Source organism: Cottoperca gobio, chromosome 5 (genome assembly GCF_900634415.1).
Source record: "Cottoperca gobio chromosome 5, fCotGob3.1, whole genome shotgun sequence".
In the NCBI taxonomy this organism is placed as follows: Eukaryota; Metazoa; Chordata; class Actinopteri; order Perciformes; family Bovichtidae; genus Cottoperca; species Cottoperca gobio.
The window spans coordinates 2,915,133-2,931,241 of NC_041359.1; the positions used below are offsets into that span (position 1 = coordinate 2,915,133).

Sequence of the window (16,109 nt, forward strand, 5' to 3'; positions counted from 1 at the left end):
TGTCACTCATTGTCACACGGAGGAGACTCTACTCCAGGATAATGATTCTGATTGGAGTTTGCTCAGGTTGAACGGAATCCAAACCTAAGACTCTGACTCATCGGTACTGCTGCATGACATTTGTTTTCGTCTTCAAAATTGAGTCTTCGTCATTGTGTTTGGAGAAGTGGATTTTATGGGGCTCATTCGAGACAGAGAATGAACAATCAGGCTGCTGGAACGATGTCTCGTTTCACATATGCTGAGCGTAGGTGGATAATCCAGTCTCAGATTTGTTTGAAAAGGAGCATCAGTGCAGGCTTCAGTTTGTCATGCTCAACTTTGTAAGCATGAGGAATGGCTGCTTTCAGATGTAAACGTCTCCCACTGTCTACCCATAACACCTTGCATTTTGCAGTTATTTTCCATACCTGGACTGATAACATTCTCATTCCTAACAAAAGGATACTTTCCTCACAAAAAAAATCTACAACCTTCTTTATTTGCTGAGACGCTTTTTTTTACGAGTGACCTCATGTGGTCGTGTTGATTAAGGCGTTCACAACACTGGATGAGAAATTAGCGTGAGGTTGTTAGTTGCATCAAAATTAAACAAAATAGATTTAAAGTGTAAAAATACACTTCAGGACACGGTTACTGTACTCAGGTAAAGCATGAGTAATATACAGTATATATAATCAAATCAAATGTATTTATACAGCCCAATATCACAACATATATATTTGTCTCAGTGTGAGACCATAATTAAAGGGGGAAAAATGGAAGAAACCTCAGGGAGAGCAACAGTATAGTATAGTATTTAAGTAGAAACTGTTTCTTACGATGAACATGAGATTGAAATAATCCTCTGAAAGGCCTCCTGTGTAGACTCCTGTGTTAATCCAGCAAAAGACATTCCTAGCCAAAAGAAAGACATGACAGTAATGTTACATAACCTGCTAACAAACAATATAATCTTGTGATTTGAGTGCATGGAGAAATTTCCTGGAAGAATCCTTGTAACGAAGTGATGGTGCCTCAGCCTCTTGTGGTCGAAATAACTATTACAACAACAAACACAAAAATGATCCTCGTAAAGAAAATGTTGCAAAACTTTATTCCCCCACCTATTTATTATTCTTGTTCTAAAAATAACTTAGAACGATTATCCTGACACAACATTATTGTGTATCTGTTCTGAAGTCATAAACACAGGAGAGAAAACATATTAGATCAGAGTTAAAGGAGCTGAATGTGATGATGTCGTCTGCCTCTCTCTGCCCAGTGATAAGATGCATAGTTCCAGTGTGCATGAGGATTACGATCTGTTTATGTACGTCTGCATTGGCCCGATGGGTGTTTGGGATTGGTGTCAACAGGTTGCCACGGGGCCCAGTAACATGTGGCAGGGAAAAGCTGCAGGGGATTAATCTGCTGGTGCTCTGTCTCTTAGATTTATTACCACCATTACTGTCAGCAGACATAACAGGCGTTCTGGAGATGCTGTACATTGTGAACGATGGTGTGTCATATTGTTTTAGTTTCACTCTTACAACCAGGCTGCAGTTACGAGTAAACTATTGCTCCTAAACATGACAGAAAGACACTACACAGGAGAATACTCCACATGTTATTACAAGTTGTGACTGCACTGAACAAGGCTAAAAGGGTTGAAATCAGGCTTACACTGTAATTGTGGGGCAATTTAACACGTTTGGATTTGTTATGTGGGTCTGTAGAGACTGACTGACATGTTGTTGTATGTAGGATGTAAGATTATTTTAACCTCAGATGGGGGAAAGACTTGCAGGCTTGTAGCCCCTGCTCTTGGCCAAAGGCAGCTTGTGCTACTGAAGAGCTGAATGATAGATCTCTACTGAAAAACACATTAATTAACACATGCAGATGTCTTCCATACGTATGTGTACATAGAAATATGCAAAAAATATAACAAACACAATGCACAGAAACATAGATTAAGCTTGTTTTGGGGGATTTTCGACGGGCACCTTCAAATGAGTGGTGGATTAGTCCATTTGTGCACATAAATGACAAGAACACGGGCTATAAAAGCCAACCGTTCGATAAACAGGTACTTGAATTAAGGTGCCCTGGTGGCATCGGGGATTAAGGCACTGAATGAATTCCAACATACCTGGCTCAAGTTCACCGTGGACCTTTATTGCATGTCATTCCCCATCTCTCTCACCTCATTTCCTATTATCTCTCTACCGTTATCCAAAGAAAATAAATAGTTGTTCTATTATCTCATTGTTCAACAGTCCCCCGTGCTCTCTATCAACATAATCTAAAAAGTAACATATCAGCGTCTTTTAGAACTTTTGAGTGTTTTTCCGCTCATGGTAAAGGCCTGTGTTTGAGCCAGATGGCCCGTGGTGATTGTGGCTTGGCGGCTGGTTTTTCCATGTGTTCCTACTGCAGTAAAACACTTCCAGAGGTTAAGATGATCCGCTTCCAAACTCTGGAATGTGAAGAGAGGAGAAGCACTGCAGGATGTTCCTCTGGGTACAAATCCAAGAACTCTCCCATGATGAACTCCAACAACTTATTCAACTTCAAATTGTGCTAGAATTATTTTCCAGAATTATTTTCCATTTGTTTTTTGTTCAGGTAACCTCAGGCAAGGGAAGGGAGACACTGTAGGGAGGAGTGATCCTACCTGGTGATTACGTTAACACTGCAGGCCCTGTCAAGCTGTTCAGTTGGCAGATATTCAGACGCCACATTCATCCCCTCTGGACACAGACACTCCTTTGACTCTTCTCTAGGAAAACATTATTGTCTTTGGAGAATTCTCGCTGTTTGAGTCTCGCTGAAACACCAACCCTTCAACAGCCAGAGGTACAGCAGTCACCAGTGCATCTCTCCACCTCCCTCAGCCGAACTCAGGTTGACACATAGTTGGTAGGGTCATGTAGGGCTCACCTTGCTAAAAAAGGGGTTGACAAATGGTTAGATGGAAGCTTTTAAAAGTAGTTTATGGGAAATAATGACTTTAATGGAGTACATAATTTGTTCCTTCCTGTTCTTTTTTGATAAATTGTACTGTTGACCTTATCGACCTTTAAAAACAATTACCAATTATTCCTCTTCATGACATCCATATTTTTCTAGCTTGGGGAAATAACTTCTGCTGACTGTACAAATCATATTTCACTGGAATGGAAAGTTGCTGAGATTTTAGTGCCAGACATAAATGAAACTTATCCTTCCAGCCGTGATGAAGCTGTATATTAGAGGACCTTCAGGGTTACTTATCACACAGACACACAGATGAAGCAGGTTAACACGGCTGAGTGATAAGGCACATACTGTTCATGTAACAATCATAAGAGTCATTGTCAGGCAAATGCAGCAGAAGCATTTAACTTCCCTTTCTTAGAAAAAGCAGCAGTCATCACACTTTTTACACCCTGTTACATGAAATTATTGGATAGATACGTATAGTTTGTTCCACACCAGTATGAATTGCTTGTTTGAACGGCACCCTGCTTGCTTGTGAGCTCAACAAGCTGGCACAAGTAGTGAAGCAGCAGGGCCTCTCTGTCTGGAGATATGTAGAGGAAGTACTGGTTCAAAAGGTTAGCAGGGGTCACATCTGAAGAGGAAGTGTTCCAGGAGAGGAAGCATGTACCTCTAGGGGCAGGAAGAGTCAACCGCAGGTCACCTCATCACAAGGTCTAAGTGCTAAGGATTTATTCAGAGACACTGAAGCCTAAGCATTTTAGTGGCCCCTGCTTGGCCCTAGCTTGGCCAAGATTTATCAGACAGATTCCTCTTAAATCTTCCTGTTTAGCAGCATTTTTAATAGAACTAGCATGGCTTCTGTCTCACTTACTGTACGCTAACTGGCAGTGTATGTGTTGGTATGCATGAGGTGCACCTTGGACCTGCTTGTGCTGCTCATAAAGATGAGTATTGACAGCTCTGCCAGATGGGACTCACAATAAGTCTTATTGCAAATGATGCATCGACCTACAGGACAGATATGCTTGGCAACATAGATTGAAAATGCAAATGCAAAGCTAAGTGGCTAAGCAACAATTTGATGTGCCCGAGCACAATTAGAAGTGGACATTTGTACATGCCTGCATCAGCACATTTATGTGAAGTTAATTGTGCAGATTGACTTTAACATATGGGAGAGAACTATTTTGAGAGTACTAGGGATTACACTGAATAGAGGCAATGAATGGTAATATGACCGGGCCACAGCATTAGTTTTATGTGTCTGTAGATGTCTGTGTAATGGCTTGTAAAGTCTTTGCTGATAATGCTTCAGGGCGATGCTATACAGAGATTCTGTATAGTAAGTGTGGGAATTTCTTCCACCCTGAAGTCAATTGTTTACCATCTGGAGGGCAGCAGAACAAGTTAATACCACACATTTTACACACTAATAAACACTAAACGATTGCTTATTTACACATCCAGCAGACATGAAGTAACAGTGGCATTAATTTGATGTGGTGCTTCTGGCTCTTAGTTGCTCGGTGCGTGACTCTCTTTACTAGCTAGTCGCTAACCTTGTCTGCTAGCCATTATGTGCTGGGTACAGTTGGTTGATTAGAGGCTTTTTCACTGAACATTGCTGCCGGCATTCAAGATGGAAGATTCATGAAGTACTTTTGTGGCTCACTCTATTGTTTATTGTTGCTTAAGTATTCAAAGCATTCAAGTCTCTCATACGCTGTCTCATGAACACTGGGCTATTTTTGTCTACCTCAGTATTTAACTAAAACTCAGTGGGAGTGTCCCACACAGAACTACTTCCCTATTTCTTTATATTCACCCAGGGTGTAGGAAGAGAGCTCTAGGTGCCACGTTCTGTGCTTTTAGACTGGTTATGTGATATTGCAGTATATAAAATATCAGATGAGTGATAGTAACATTTCTGAGACGACTGGAAGAGATAATTACAGGATAAAACTAAGCGTAGAGTTTCAGTTTTGGGAGGGAGCCATTGGAAGCCAAAAATAATCTCCAATCAGCCAGAGTAATCAAGTGTGTCACACCAGGCTGCCACTCCCTTCCCCTGACAGGCAGGCATAACGCCGTCACACAAACTTTCTTCCACTTCAGCCTCACAGCTCTCCTTGGCAGAGGTGAAAACTCCAGCAGGAGGACAGGGGGACATGCAGGAAAGAGAAAGGCAGCCTTTATTGCAGATGCCAACATCAACAGTGCCCAGAGCCAGCAAGTATACAGAGGTGCTGCCTGTCTTTCAATAGCCTCAGTGTGTGTTCTACACCAGGGGAAAAGGGACGGGACAGCAGGAGCTGGCAGAGGGAAAGCCAGGCAGGGTGGTGCCTACTTCAGCCACACTAACCAGAACTAGATCCATGCTCCTCTGGAAATCCATCCGTGTTGTGCTGTCCCTGCCTGTTTGGACATCCTTCTGGAATTAAAACTCCATTCAGGTTATGCTAGTTTGAGACAGGCCTGGAGTCAGCTGTACTGGAGGTAGGTTCATGTCGGTCATCCTCCCTGTGATCTTCCTGGGGGTTGATTTGATTTTTAAACCTCTCGCATCTCTTGGATCCTTCATAACAGTGATTTACTGAAGATAATTTGCTGCATAGAGAAACTGTTGTAAGTGAAACTTTTGACAGCCATATCTATAATGCATTATAAACATACTTTTAATCTGTTATATTCTGCTTATAGCTCTGTATATTTATAGATATAATCACTCATAAATATTCATAATGCTTTAAAACAATAATAATAAACATTTCTTCAAACTTCACTTAATGAGAACTTATATTGACTTATAACCAGCTTGTAATGTATTATATATGTCATATATAATGCATTATAACAAGATTATAATGTATTTCAACAAAGTGAATTATAATGCACTATGACTCCTGCAGTCAATAACTGACCAGCAGTTATGAAGTATTATGATACTTGACCTTATAGGTCATTATATATATATATATATATATATATATATATATATATATATATATATATATATATATATATATATATAATGTATTATGATTTATGTTATTAAGCATACATATGTATTTAAGTGCCTATAATTATCCAGTGCTATAAGCAGATTATAACAATGTTGTTGTATAAAGCATTATAGACATGGACACTATACCCTGTTTTCTTTAAGTTGTAACACAGAATGACATTTTTTTTCTGTTAGTCTTATTTCCATTTATTTTCCTATCCTGTCTCTGACATTTTGGTTAGTATCCTGTTAGGCCTGAACCAGATGGGGTTCGGCTCGTCCCCTCGCGGGAGATAATAGATGACCCGCCCTGTGCCTCGCAGCAGATGATGTACAGCTGCTCCTGTGCACCCCATTCCTTTCCCTCACTTGGATAAAATGCCCTTCAAAGCAGCAGGGGCAGCAGGCGGATCCACAGCCTGTCATGACCACTCAGCTAGGATCTCAGACTGCATCATTTTGCCCCAATGGTCCTGCTCAGAGCGGACAGCATAGAATAGTGCCCATCAGTCACTTTGGCAGCAGCACTGCCCACTCTGTGCCAGTGACAGGGAGGGAACATACAGGAGAGAGAGAGGAAGAAGGACCTGTGGGGTTATGCAAATTCAGGCTTCCCTCATTCCTCCCTTCTTTCCCTGTTCACCTCTGGCCTGGTCAGTCCATCATACTGTACACTTGGTATGTTGTTGGTGGTGGTGTAGGTAGGTAGGCCTTTTGTCCTCTCAAAAAGGGAACTTTAAGAACTACTTCAGTACTTTTTGTGTAACTTTCAATTTCATATTGACTTGTATAAACATTTAGTGTTGTCATCTAATGGGTTTTGCAAACTGAAATTTAATTTCACCTCTAGAGGGTGTCAATGTGCAGACTGTGACACCTACAAGAAGAAGAAATAAGTTGGAACAGAGGGCCACAGTTTCTGCAGAAGAGTGTGGAATATTCCGGTATGAAGACTTGGCAGCATCCAAGTTCTTCACTACCATTTCACCCAAATAGTACGACACCTAGTGCCAGGAACAAAGGATTTCACGTACAGAGCTGACGACAGACCAAACACAGACAGTCGACCGATGTATTGAGTCCGGTTTTGGGTATTTGTGTAGTCTTGGACCCTCAATATAATTCCATGAAAACCTCAAACCACATTTATAAACTCCTGCAAATGTGCAAAGTACAACGCTGTCCAATGAATTGAACTTCTCCCCTCAGCCTCTCAGTGAACACTGTATTACTCAGTAGTTTAACTTGCTTGTCATGGTGTTTCACGAGAACAGAGTTTGTAGTTGTAAGATGAACGTTTGGGGCCGATCACACCTCGGCTGTTGGGTCCATATTACTCTGAAATCCACTGACGTGTTTGTTCTATCAGCAGATAGACTTTTCTCATTTACCACTGTACTATAGATGTTTTAAACTTCCATAATTCTGAGCGCCTCTTGGACTTTGCATCCATTTTGGCTTAAAAGTTGAGTGTAACGTCCCAAACTGTATGTTCTGTTCTTGTGGAGTCAATCAAGTAAGTGGACCTTGAGTCGAGACTGTTTTGTCAACTACTGTTTCTGTGGTCAAGAATCATCTTTTGCCAACATGAAAAGTTGTAAAGGTTTGACTTTGAACATCTGTAACACCACGACAAATGAGCAAACCCAATCTGCTGGAAGATGTTTGATACAGTCCAAAGCTCCCAAACAGTAAACAGACCTTGAGTTGAGATTGTTTTATCAACTATGTCTTTGAACTCGAGCGTTAACTCCTTTAGTTGTATTAGTTTATATGAGCAAGATCAGGTGGCACCAAATAACCACAGTGATCTAACTATGAAAATGTAACTGGATGATGAAGTGGTATTTTTAGTCTTCATGTCATGAACCGTGTGTTCCTCACTGTTGCAGAAATCTGTCATCTTTTCCATTCTCCTCCGTCTTGTGTTTTGTCTTCCCCTCCTTCACACATAGCCGGTGTCCAGCACATTCTCAGACACAGTCTGAGCACGCTCAGCCGGCCTGCTCATCCTGGAATAGCTAAATGTTTATGAATACTAATGAAGCAGCAACTCATCCACCAGCGGCTCAGGTCTACGTCACTACGAGGCTCTAATCTGTTTTCAGTGCAAACTAAACATGTCGGGATCTGTTGCATGAGGAAAAGGCAGACGAGGGAGATGAGCTGTTTGTGAATGTAAGCATTGCTTGAAATATGATTGTTAGGAAGTAAAATCTCAGTTAGTTGGACTTCCTGAGCCGGCCGATGATGCGGCGTCACACTCTGTATCTATGGAGGACATCTTAAAAATGCTTCCTGCCTTGAATCATAAGATAGCATCAGGGTAGCTCAGATTGTCTGCACAGCACTCAGACCTGACAATAACAAACACTGAAGATAGGAACTGATGATAAAAACTCAACCGTGCGGTGGAGCGCAGATACAGAAAGTAAAACCTAGCACCATCTAAGGATTTATGGCTGGGCATGACATTGATAGATTAATGAGTCAGAGGAAGAATTCTACATTATTTTCTCTGAGATGAAATCTGCCTGGATTACAGGATAAATCTAGATTATTACAATTTGGGTCTTATTTTAGTCATTTTGGCCACCATCCCTATCGGTGACAATAACATTGTATCCTCAAAGTTAATTGTTGAGATCTGGGGAAACCTCTCTAAAAAGTTTTACCCCTGGGCATATGCACACTTAAAAGAGTAACCACACCCAAACATACTTCCTTTCCCTTTCCACCACTAACCTATAAAACAATAATTGTCACATAGTCAACATTGATTCACATATGTGCTTGAACACATCGTCACACACTATGTAGCCACAAGGCCACGCCTCACACAGACGTTGATCTCCAACTCCCCTTCTGCATTTAAAAAAATGTACTGGAAGAGAAGGACCGAGCAGAATTTGCGGGTGGAAAATAGAAAATAAGTATTAGTACTTCTGCCAGGTATGACTAAGACCCAAACCCCTCAACCTAAAGGCAGGACAATGGTGGCAATCAAAAGTCTGGCCCGGTATGGAGCCGGATTGCTAACACGACTAAATTGGATTTGAATGTATGATGTTTTATGTAAAGTTACACATTTGTGACTTCTATTTAGTATTTTGTTGGCATTGTTCCTGACTTTGTGTAAAATTCAGATGTAGACCTTTAGGTCATTTGTTATTTGTAAATGAGTTTAAGTCATTATATCATTAAGAATTGTAATATACTGCCTGGAACTGGTGACAGAGATGTGATATAAATGTCAACAAATAAAAAATTTGAGGCCTTGTCATGCATACTGGTTTTGTCGCATACTTTGGCCAGTATGACCATGAAATGAGTATTAAATTTGATTATTTGTGGTAATAAAAAGATTTTTAAAAGAACCCTGGTAATCCCTGCCGAAACCCTGGACCCTTTGTGTCCTTTGTAAAATCCAGACGTTCTGGTTGAACTTTGACTGACTGTACTTCCTGTAGTTGTGTTCCTGTGTATTAATAGATTATCACAGGAGCACTCACTTTTGTATTTACCGTGTGCTTTTGATAGTCTGGCTAAACTGTAGGTTTGTTTACCGTCCGATCCTCTCACTTCTCGCCTTTCTTGCCCCGTCAGACATTTTTAAAGAGATGTCACCACGTTTCCTGATTTGAGCAATTCTACAGTACGTTGATATCACACTTGATATAAATGACACACAGTACTATAAGACCCAGGTGTAAGAACTGAATCTATCCTTTAAACCTACCTCAGCCTCTGCCCTAGGTTGCTCAGTATTTACGTCTCACTACAATGCTGGGGCTTAATGGTGTTAATTTGGCACGAGAGCCTATGGACAGCTCAGGAACAGGATGGAGGAAGAGTTACAGCAGGAGGATTATCAGAGATAAGCTGAATAACTGCACAAAAGGGGCTACCACAGCAGAGCGTAAACATTGAACAGATTCAATACCATATGGTCATCACCATAATGTCAACTGTGTTTTTCATCCGCTAACTCCGCAGCAATTTGCTGCATCTATATTGTGTGTGTGTATAATTGCACTTAATGGGTGCACAAATGCCTCTCTCTCTCTCGCTCTCTCTGTCTCTCTCTCTCTCTCTCCCTCTCTCTCCCTCCCTCTCTCTCTCTGTCTCTCTCCCTCTATCTCTCCCTCTCTCTCCCTCTCTCTCTCTCTCTCTCTCTCTCTCTCTCTCTCTCCCTCCCTCTCTCTCTTTCGCTCTCTCTCTCCCTCTCTCTCTCTGTCTCTCCCTCCCTCTCTCTCTCTGTCTCTCTCCCTCTATCTCTCCCTCTCTCTCTCCCTCCCTCTCTCTCTTTCGCTCTCTGTCTCCGTCTCTCTCTCTCCCTCTCCCTCTCTCCGTCTCTCTCTCTCTCGCGCTCTCTCTCTCTCTCCCTCTCTCTCCCTCTCTCTCTCTCCATCTCCCTCTCTCTCTCTGGTGGAGAGGCTTGCGGCTGAGAGGGTAGGGCCACCGCCTGCCTCTGAAGCCCACACGTGGGTGGGTTCTGAGCTCAGGGATTACAGGACTGAACTGGAGCCAAACAGCTTTACAGCGGACAGCCAGAGACACAGTCAGGCTGCTGGGCCATGCTCAGTTTGGGGTGTGGGTGATGCAGCTGGAGGTCGGCCAAAGCATGAGGGCAGTCGCTGCCAAGATCTTTGTTTTCATGTCAAAATGAACCTATTCCCGAGTGTCTGTAAACAGGACATGACTCGAACACAGGAGATAATTATACATGTGCTGACATATTATTGGTGTGCCCTACGCACTTATGAAAACATGCTACAGTCTTTGCTCCACGTTATTGTACTCTGGCTCTTAATTAAGGTAAAGTGTATTGTAGAAAGAATCAGGTCAAATATAATCTCATCTTTCAAGCTACACACAACACACTTGTTAAAACCAGCAGTAACCACAGGTCACATCTTCAAGTTGCTTGTGTTGTACGACCAACAGTTTAAACCCCAAAGGCATTTAATTTACTATTATATGAATCAGAGAAAAACAGCATTTGTGAAGTTGAACCTGGTGAATGTTTTTGCATTTTTGCTTGATGAACACAGCACTCCAGCTCAGATGAAAGAGTGTGACTGTGGAGTGATGTGATCGGACACAAACGGGTACATGGTGCAGCCTTTGTATGATGTGGTGCCATGTAATTGCACATTTGTCAGAGCTCCCTGTTGAAAATATGTCTCCTGCGGTGCCTCTGAGTGTGCAGTGAAGCCCAGCGAGCTCCTTGTGTTTCTAATCAGTGCTGCTGTCTCCAGCTACCCCAGTCGCACAAACTGGTCAATTTACCAAGCCGAGCAGAAAATGCATTGTCTGTCAACAACTCTATTGTTGTCCCTGCTGGATGAGAACAGTCTCATGCAATATGTGAAATTTGACAACACTGTGGGGTTGGCATGTTGTCACCTGGAACGTAAGAGCACGTGAGCAGGGAGGGGTGGATATATGTGGACACTGTAGATGGAGGTGTGTGGGAGCTTGGTAGTTCCCAGCCTGCTGAGAAGCTGCAAGTGATGTAGGGATTCAGACAAGGATGACAGTTTCTGCTGTTTCCACTTAGAGTCTGGGCAGAGTGTGACAGGTGTGTCTGCAACACAGGCCTCTAAAAGATCCATCCGGTGTTGAGTTCTCTCTCTGCAAACCTGCCTTGAAAGCACTTGGTCAGAATTATTCAGCTACTCTAAAGCAAAAAATCCGGTATCTGTAATAAGATGACTTGCCTGACTACCTACTTGCACTCTGCCCGTGGTGAACTCATTGCGTGTCACTGGAGTTTTCCACTCCAATAATTATGGGGGTGTGGCTTTGGAGAGAGGCCTGAGGGACGGGCTGTTACTGTTGCTATCTTTGCGACGTTTTCGCTACATTTAACGACTATTAAAACTAGTGCTGCTAGCTACTTTCATTGGAGTACGAGTACACTGGGCTGGGTTTTTTTTGGTTGGACAATTCTAAAAATCAAACTCACTCTTGCTAGTTTCTCCAGATTACCAACCATAGCTTCAATTTATCAATGTGAACGTACAATTAGTTGAGTCCATGAATTATTTGAAATCTCTCACGGAGCCATGTTATGTCGATGAGTGCCTCTCCTTTAGCATGTGGCACAGTCTCAGACTAATATGTGAGGTAACCATACATCACTCCTCTCCTAACTACTGTACAGTCTGATAGAGATGAGAGGGACCAAAATAGACCACGCTCTGATCAAAGGCAGCTGTCTGAAAATATGCAAACAGATGTAGTGGGTGTTAACTGCTGCTGTGTTACCTTAAGCTTCACGGTCATCATTAATGCTAAAGAGAACCAACTGGCTTAGATGGTGTCTACTTTAAGCTAAACTCAGATTTGATTGGGCCAGGGATCAAGGGATCTTATTCAGTTCACTTAGGCTCAGTTCAGGTTTTTCATTTATATTATATAAGATGTATAAAATCTCACTAAACTCCATGGTTAGCATTGTCCAGAGTTGCGCTTCCAGAATGGAGGGTCAGAGAAGTTTTCGTCCACATTTGTCCTCTGAGAGATCTTCTTAACTCCTTTTATAATGAACTATAATGTATATAACTACATTCTCATTTTCTCTCTCTGCTGCACTTTACACGAACCTTCACCATATGGAAAACATTTAGCTCCTTTTTATTAAGCTCTTTAATGGCCGATAAGAGAGGCCTTCTGCAGCTCCCTCTTCACTCTCACTGATTTTATACTGTAATTAGGATTATTTTCCATGTTGTATAGAGTCATTAGGAATTAGTTTTCTTGAGTAGTATATGCACCGAAGATATATATACTTCACCAGAGGTTACAGTGCAGAATCAGACTTTTTGAAGGCATTACAGTCATTGCGGATCTCTACCCAAAGCAAACCTAAGCTGTGTTATCAAAGTGCTTTACGCTGCATGGTTGCGTTGGTTAGATAACATCTTTGCTCCATTTGATACACGCCCGTTGTTTGGGTAATGATGTCATTAAATGGAAATGGATACTCACTTTTTTGGGCCGAGGCAGGGGAATAGGAGTGGAGGGGGGCTCAGAGATGGGAGTCAAACATTCCAGATGAACTTGGTTATTTGTTTAAAGCATAGCTCGGCGGGTCAATTGGACACACTCCGTTAGAATACCATGGTGATAGTATTAAGCACTCTTTTTAAGCCTTTGATCAGCAGTTTTAAAGTAGTGATTATCAGACGCTGTATGTCTTCCAGAGAAAGCTGAAGGTTGACATCTGAGGACAGTGAAGCTCACACTACTGTAGCCGTACCTCCACAGTTACAACAGATCAAATGGTATATCCGGGGGTTTTCCCACACTTTTAATAAAGTGCATCTGATGCTATCACCCCCAGAGCTTACTCAATCTCTCTTCCAGTTTCCTTCTTTCTTGTTGCCCCTTCCTGTTTAAGACCCTCCTCATCCATGGGGCACCAGTGCTCCCGCTGCCGCACGACCCAGTTTCCTCTGGAGGAATTCCCTCCCTCTTCCTGCGAACGCCCCTCCTCATAAGGCTCTGAAGGAAGGCCAGAGCTAGAGAGATGTTCGAGAGTGAGGCTGTGTGTGCGGTTAGGCTGCAAAGCTACATTTAGTCCAGGGATGGACTAACGGAGAGCAGGGTGGTAATGGGTCTGGTTTAGGGACGAAGAAGGCAACATGTGGTGTCTGCAGTGTGCCTCTGACAGGTCCTTGCTGGAGCTGGAAACAGACAGCTGGTAAGCCCAACTTTGAATATGTGCAATGTGCAAGTCAATGCTTTTAATGGCTGCTTGACTTGTACTTACTGAACATCACTTAGTGAGTTGGCTCTGAATTTGTCTCATGATGCAGGTTGTACATTTTACTAATGGTCCCTCCTTTATTCAGGGACTGCTGCCAGACTCAACTGAGATCAATGGAGAATGCATTTATTAATTGCTGTTACTCCTTATTGAATGAATTGCCTTTAATGCTGCAGAGTTTGTGCCAGATTATAGCTGCTGTAGAAATTAACAAGGAGCACACTTTGTGTAAATAAAAATGTGACTCAGCAAAGGATTAGGCTCTGTGTATTAGCCAGTAGTTGATTTTTTACGTGCCAAGCAAGTGAATGCAGCTGAGTTGTAATTTACTCATATGTATTCATCTTAAACTGATTCTATGAGTTACTCACTTGTGAAAAACATGCAAGACAGTCAGTATGAATATGCAGCTAAACTAAGGAAACCAGAAGAAGTGTGTGTGTGTGTGTGTGTGTGTGGGTGTGTGTGTGTGTGTGTGTGTGTGTGTGTGTGTGTGTGTGTGTGTGTGTGTGTGTGTGTGTGTGTGTGTGAGTGGCAGGTTGGAGTAATTAATTCATCACTGTGGAGTGACACAGTGAGAAGAGACTCCACTTGAGGAAGCCACTTAGCGGCACAAAGAGGGCATCTCCAGGGTAGGTGTTGACACCAGAGCTGTCCTCATGTCACCTGCCCCCTCCACTGGATCACCTTCCACTACAAACACATCTGTAAAATACTATCAGACAGCAATTTATGCACTGTCATGGAACGTGGCGGTCCTTTGTGGGTTTTTGAATTGAATACTTCACTCAAGTAATCTCGGTTTGGAAAGGGACAATACAAATATTTTATAGAAAGCCTATGTTACAAGTCATGGGAGGTTGAATGAAGTGGACGTCTCATGAAAGACGCTATTGAGTTGCTTTATGTTAAGTGTGTAATCCATGGTTTTTGGAGCTTGACCTGAAATTCTGAATAGCTCAGAATAGCTCAAGCTGAGTGTGAAGGCAAACTTGATGCTGGATTTATGCTCGACACAAGGCGTTAATGTTCCCGCCGCAACACTAGATGTAGATCCTACGTGACCCTGTCAGAGAAAACACAAGCAGCCTATGCTGACCAATGATAGTTATTGCAGTTTCCACGTCAGATTTATATATAGAATCTTTTAGAGTGCCCCTTTAAAACATTTCAAAACTCAAAAAGCCTGTCAGATGACGACAAAATGATCCCATCCTGAATGATAGTGGCACAAAGAGTACCTCCATGTCACCGTCTTGAAAAAAGTACAACTACAATGGAAACAAGTGGAATTTGTTTTAAGGACCAGATCTGCAACTGACATTAAAAGATGGACATTGATGGAAGATAGTTATCTGTAAACCTCTGAAACCAATTTTAATTATGTTTAGTAAAGGTCAATCATGCAGCATACAGTATGTAAGTTCCTGGTAAGCGGCAGTTTTCACATAATAATTTCAAAATAAATAGAAGCCTTTGTAATCTACCTTTATGGTACTGTGTCTAGTCTAGATAAAACATAAACTAATTTCCTTCTACTATTACGATGACTTTCCATTGCATCAATAGAGGGCAAACACATGTTCTATCCATTGTCTGTCTATCTGTGAGGATGACTACCAGTTTGTTCAGAATGAAGTTCCCTCTGTCCTGACATAATCTAAGAACTTCGGACTCTCATTCCTCCTGCTCTGACCTTTTTACAAAGTTGGCCTCTGCCTTAAAGTGGGGGAAGGATATTCATTTTAATGAAGATGTGTGATGCTTGCCACAGACATGTCTGTTTTGACCAAAGCCATCTCTCTCTCTCCCCCCTCTCTCTCTCACTGTCTCTCCCCCTCCCTCTCTCTCTCCCCCCCTCTCTCTCTCCCTCTCTCTCTCACTGTCTCTCCCCCCTCCCTCTCTCTCTCTCCCCCCCTCTCTCTCTCACTGTCTCTCCCCCCTCCCTCTCTCTCTCTCTGCTCCCTCTCTCTCACTCTCTGTCTCTCTGTCTGTCTGTCTGTCTGACTTGGATATTTTGGTGAAGCTGTTTGCCTTGTCATGTCCTTTGAGTTGTATTCTTCATTGTGTAACAAAGAGCAGAACATCTTGTTCAGTACTCTAATGCTAACGGAAGACATAAACAAGTGTTATCATGCTTTCAGTCTGAGTACCTAGAGGCGTCCGCCTGCTCTTGCTTTGAGCTGAGTGCCACATTTCGAACATGCTAAGCCTCTCTTACATCTAAACAAATGGACATTTCCAATTAGACATCCTCTGCTGGAGGAGACATATTACAGCCCACCCTTCAGTCTAATTAAAGGGCTCTTTCTGTCTGATTAGATTTGTTCCTTTTGGAATTAAAAAAGTGTTGAGGATGCA

The 16,109-nt window shown here is 42.3% G+C and overlaps 1 protein-coding gene across 7 annotated transcripts in view; it reads left to right on the top strand.

Moving 5' to 3' along the window:
- The window catches only part of iqsec1b (IQ motif and Sec7 domain ArfGEF 1b), a 183,405-nt gene that overhangs the window by 142,818 nt on the left and 24,478 nt on the right, over nucleotides 1-16,109 (top strand). Inside the window, exon 1 of one of the 7 annotated variants that reach the window (XM_029431147.1) lies at nucleotides 5,376-5,463. The exons of 4 other annotated variants lie outside the window; for them this stretch is intronic. Coding sequence is in view for 1 of the 3 variants with exons in the window: in XM_029431145.1 (XP_029287005.1) it covers nucleotides 13,624-13,682 (59 nt within the window). In the remaining 2 variants the exon portion in view is untranslated. Of the gene's footprint in view, nucleotides 1-5,375; nucleotides 5,464-13,518; nucleotides 13,683-14,350; nucleotides 14,381-16,109 lie in introns of those variants that run through there. 2 more of the 7 variants (XM_029431145.1, XM_029431148.1) reach the window with 2 other exon arrangements.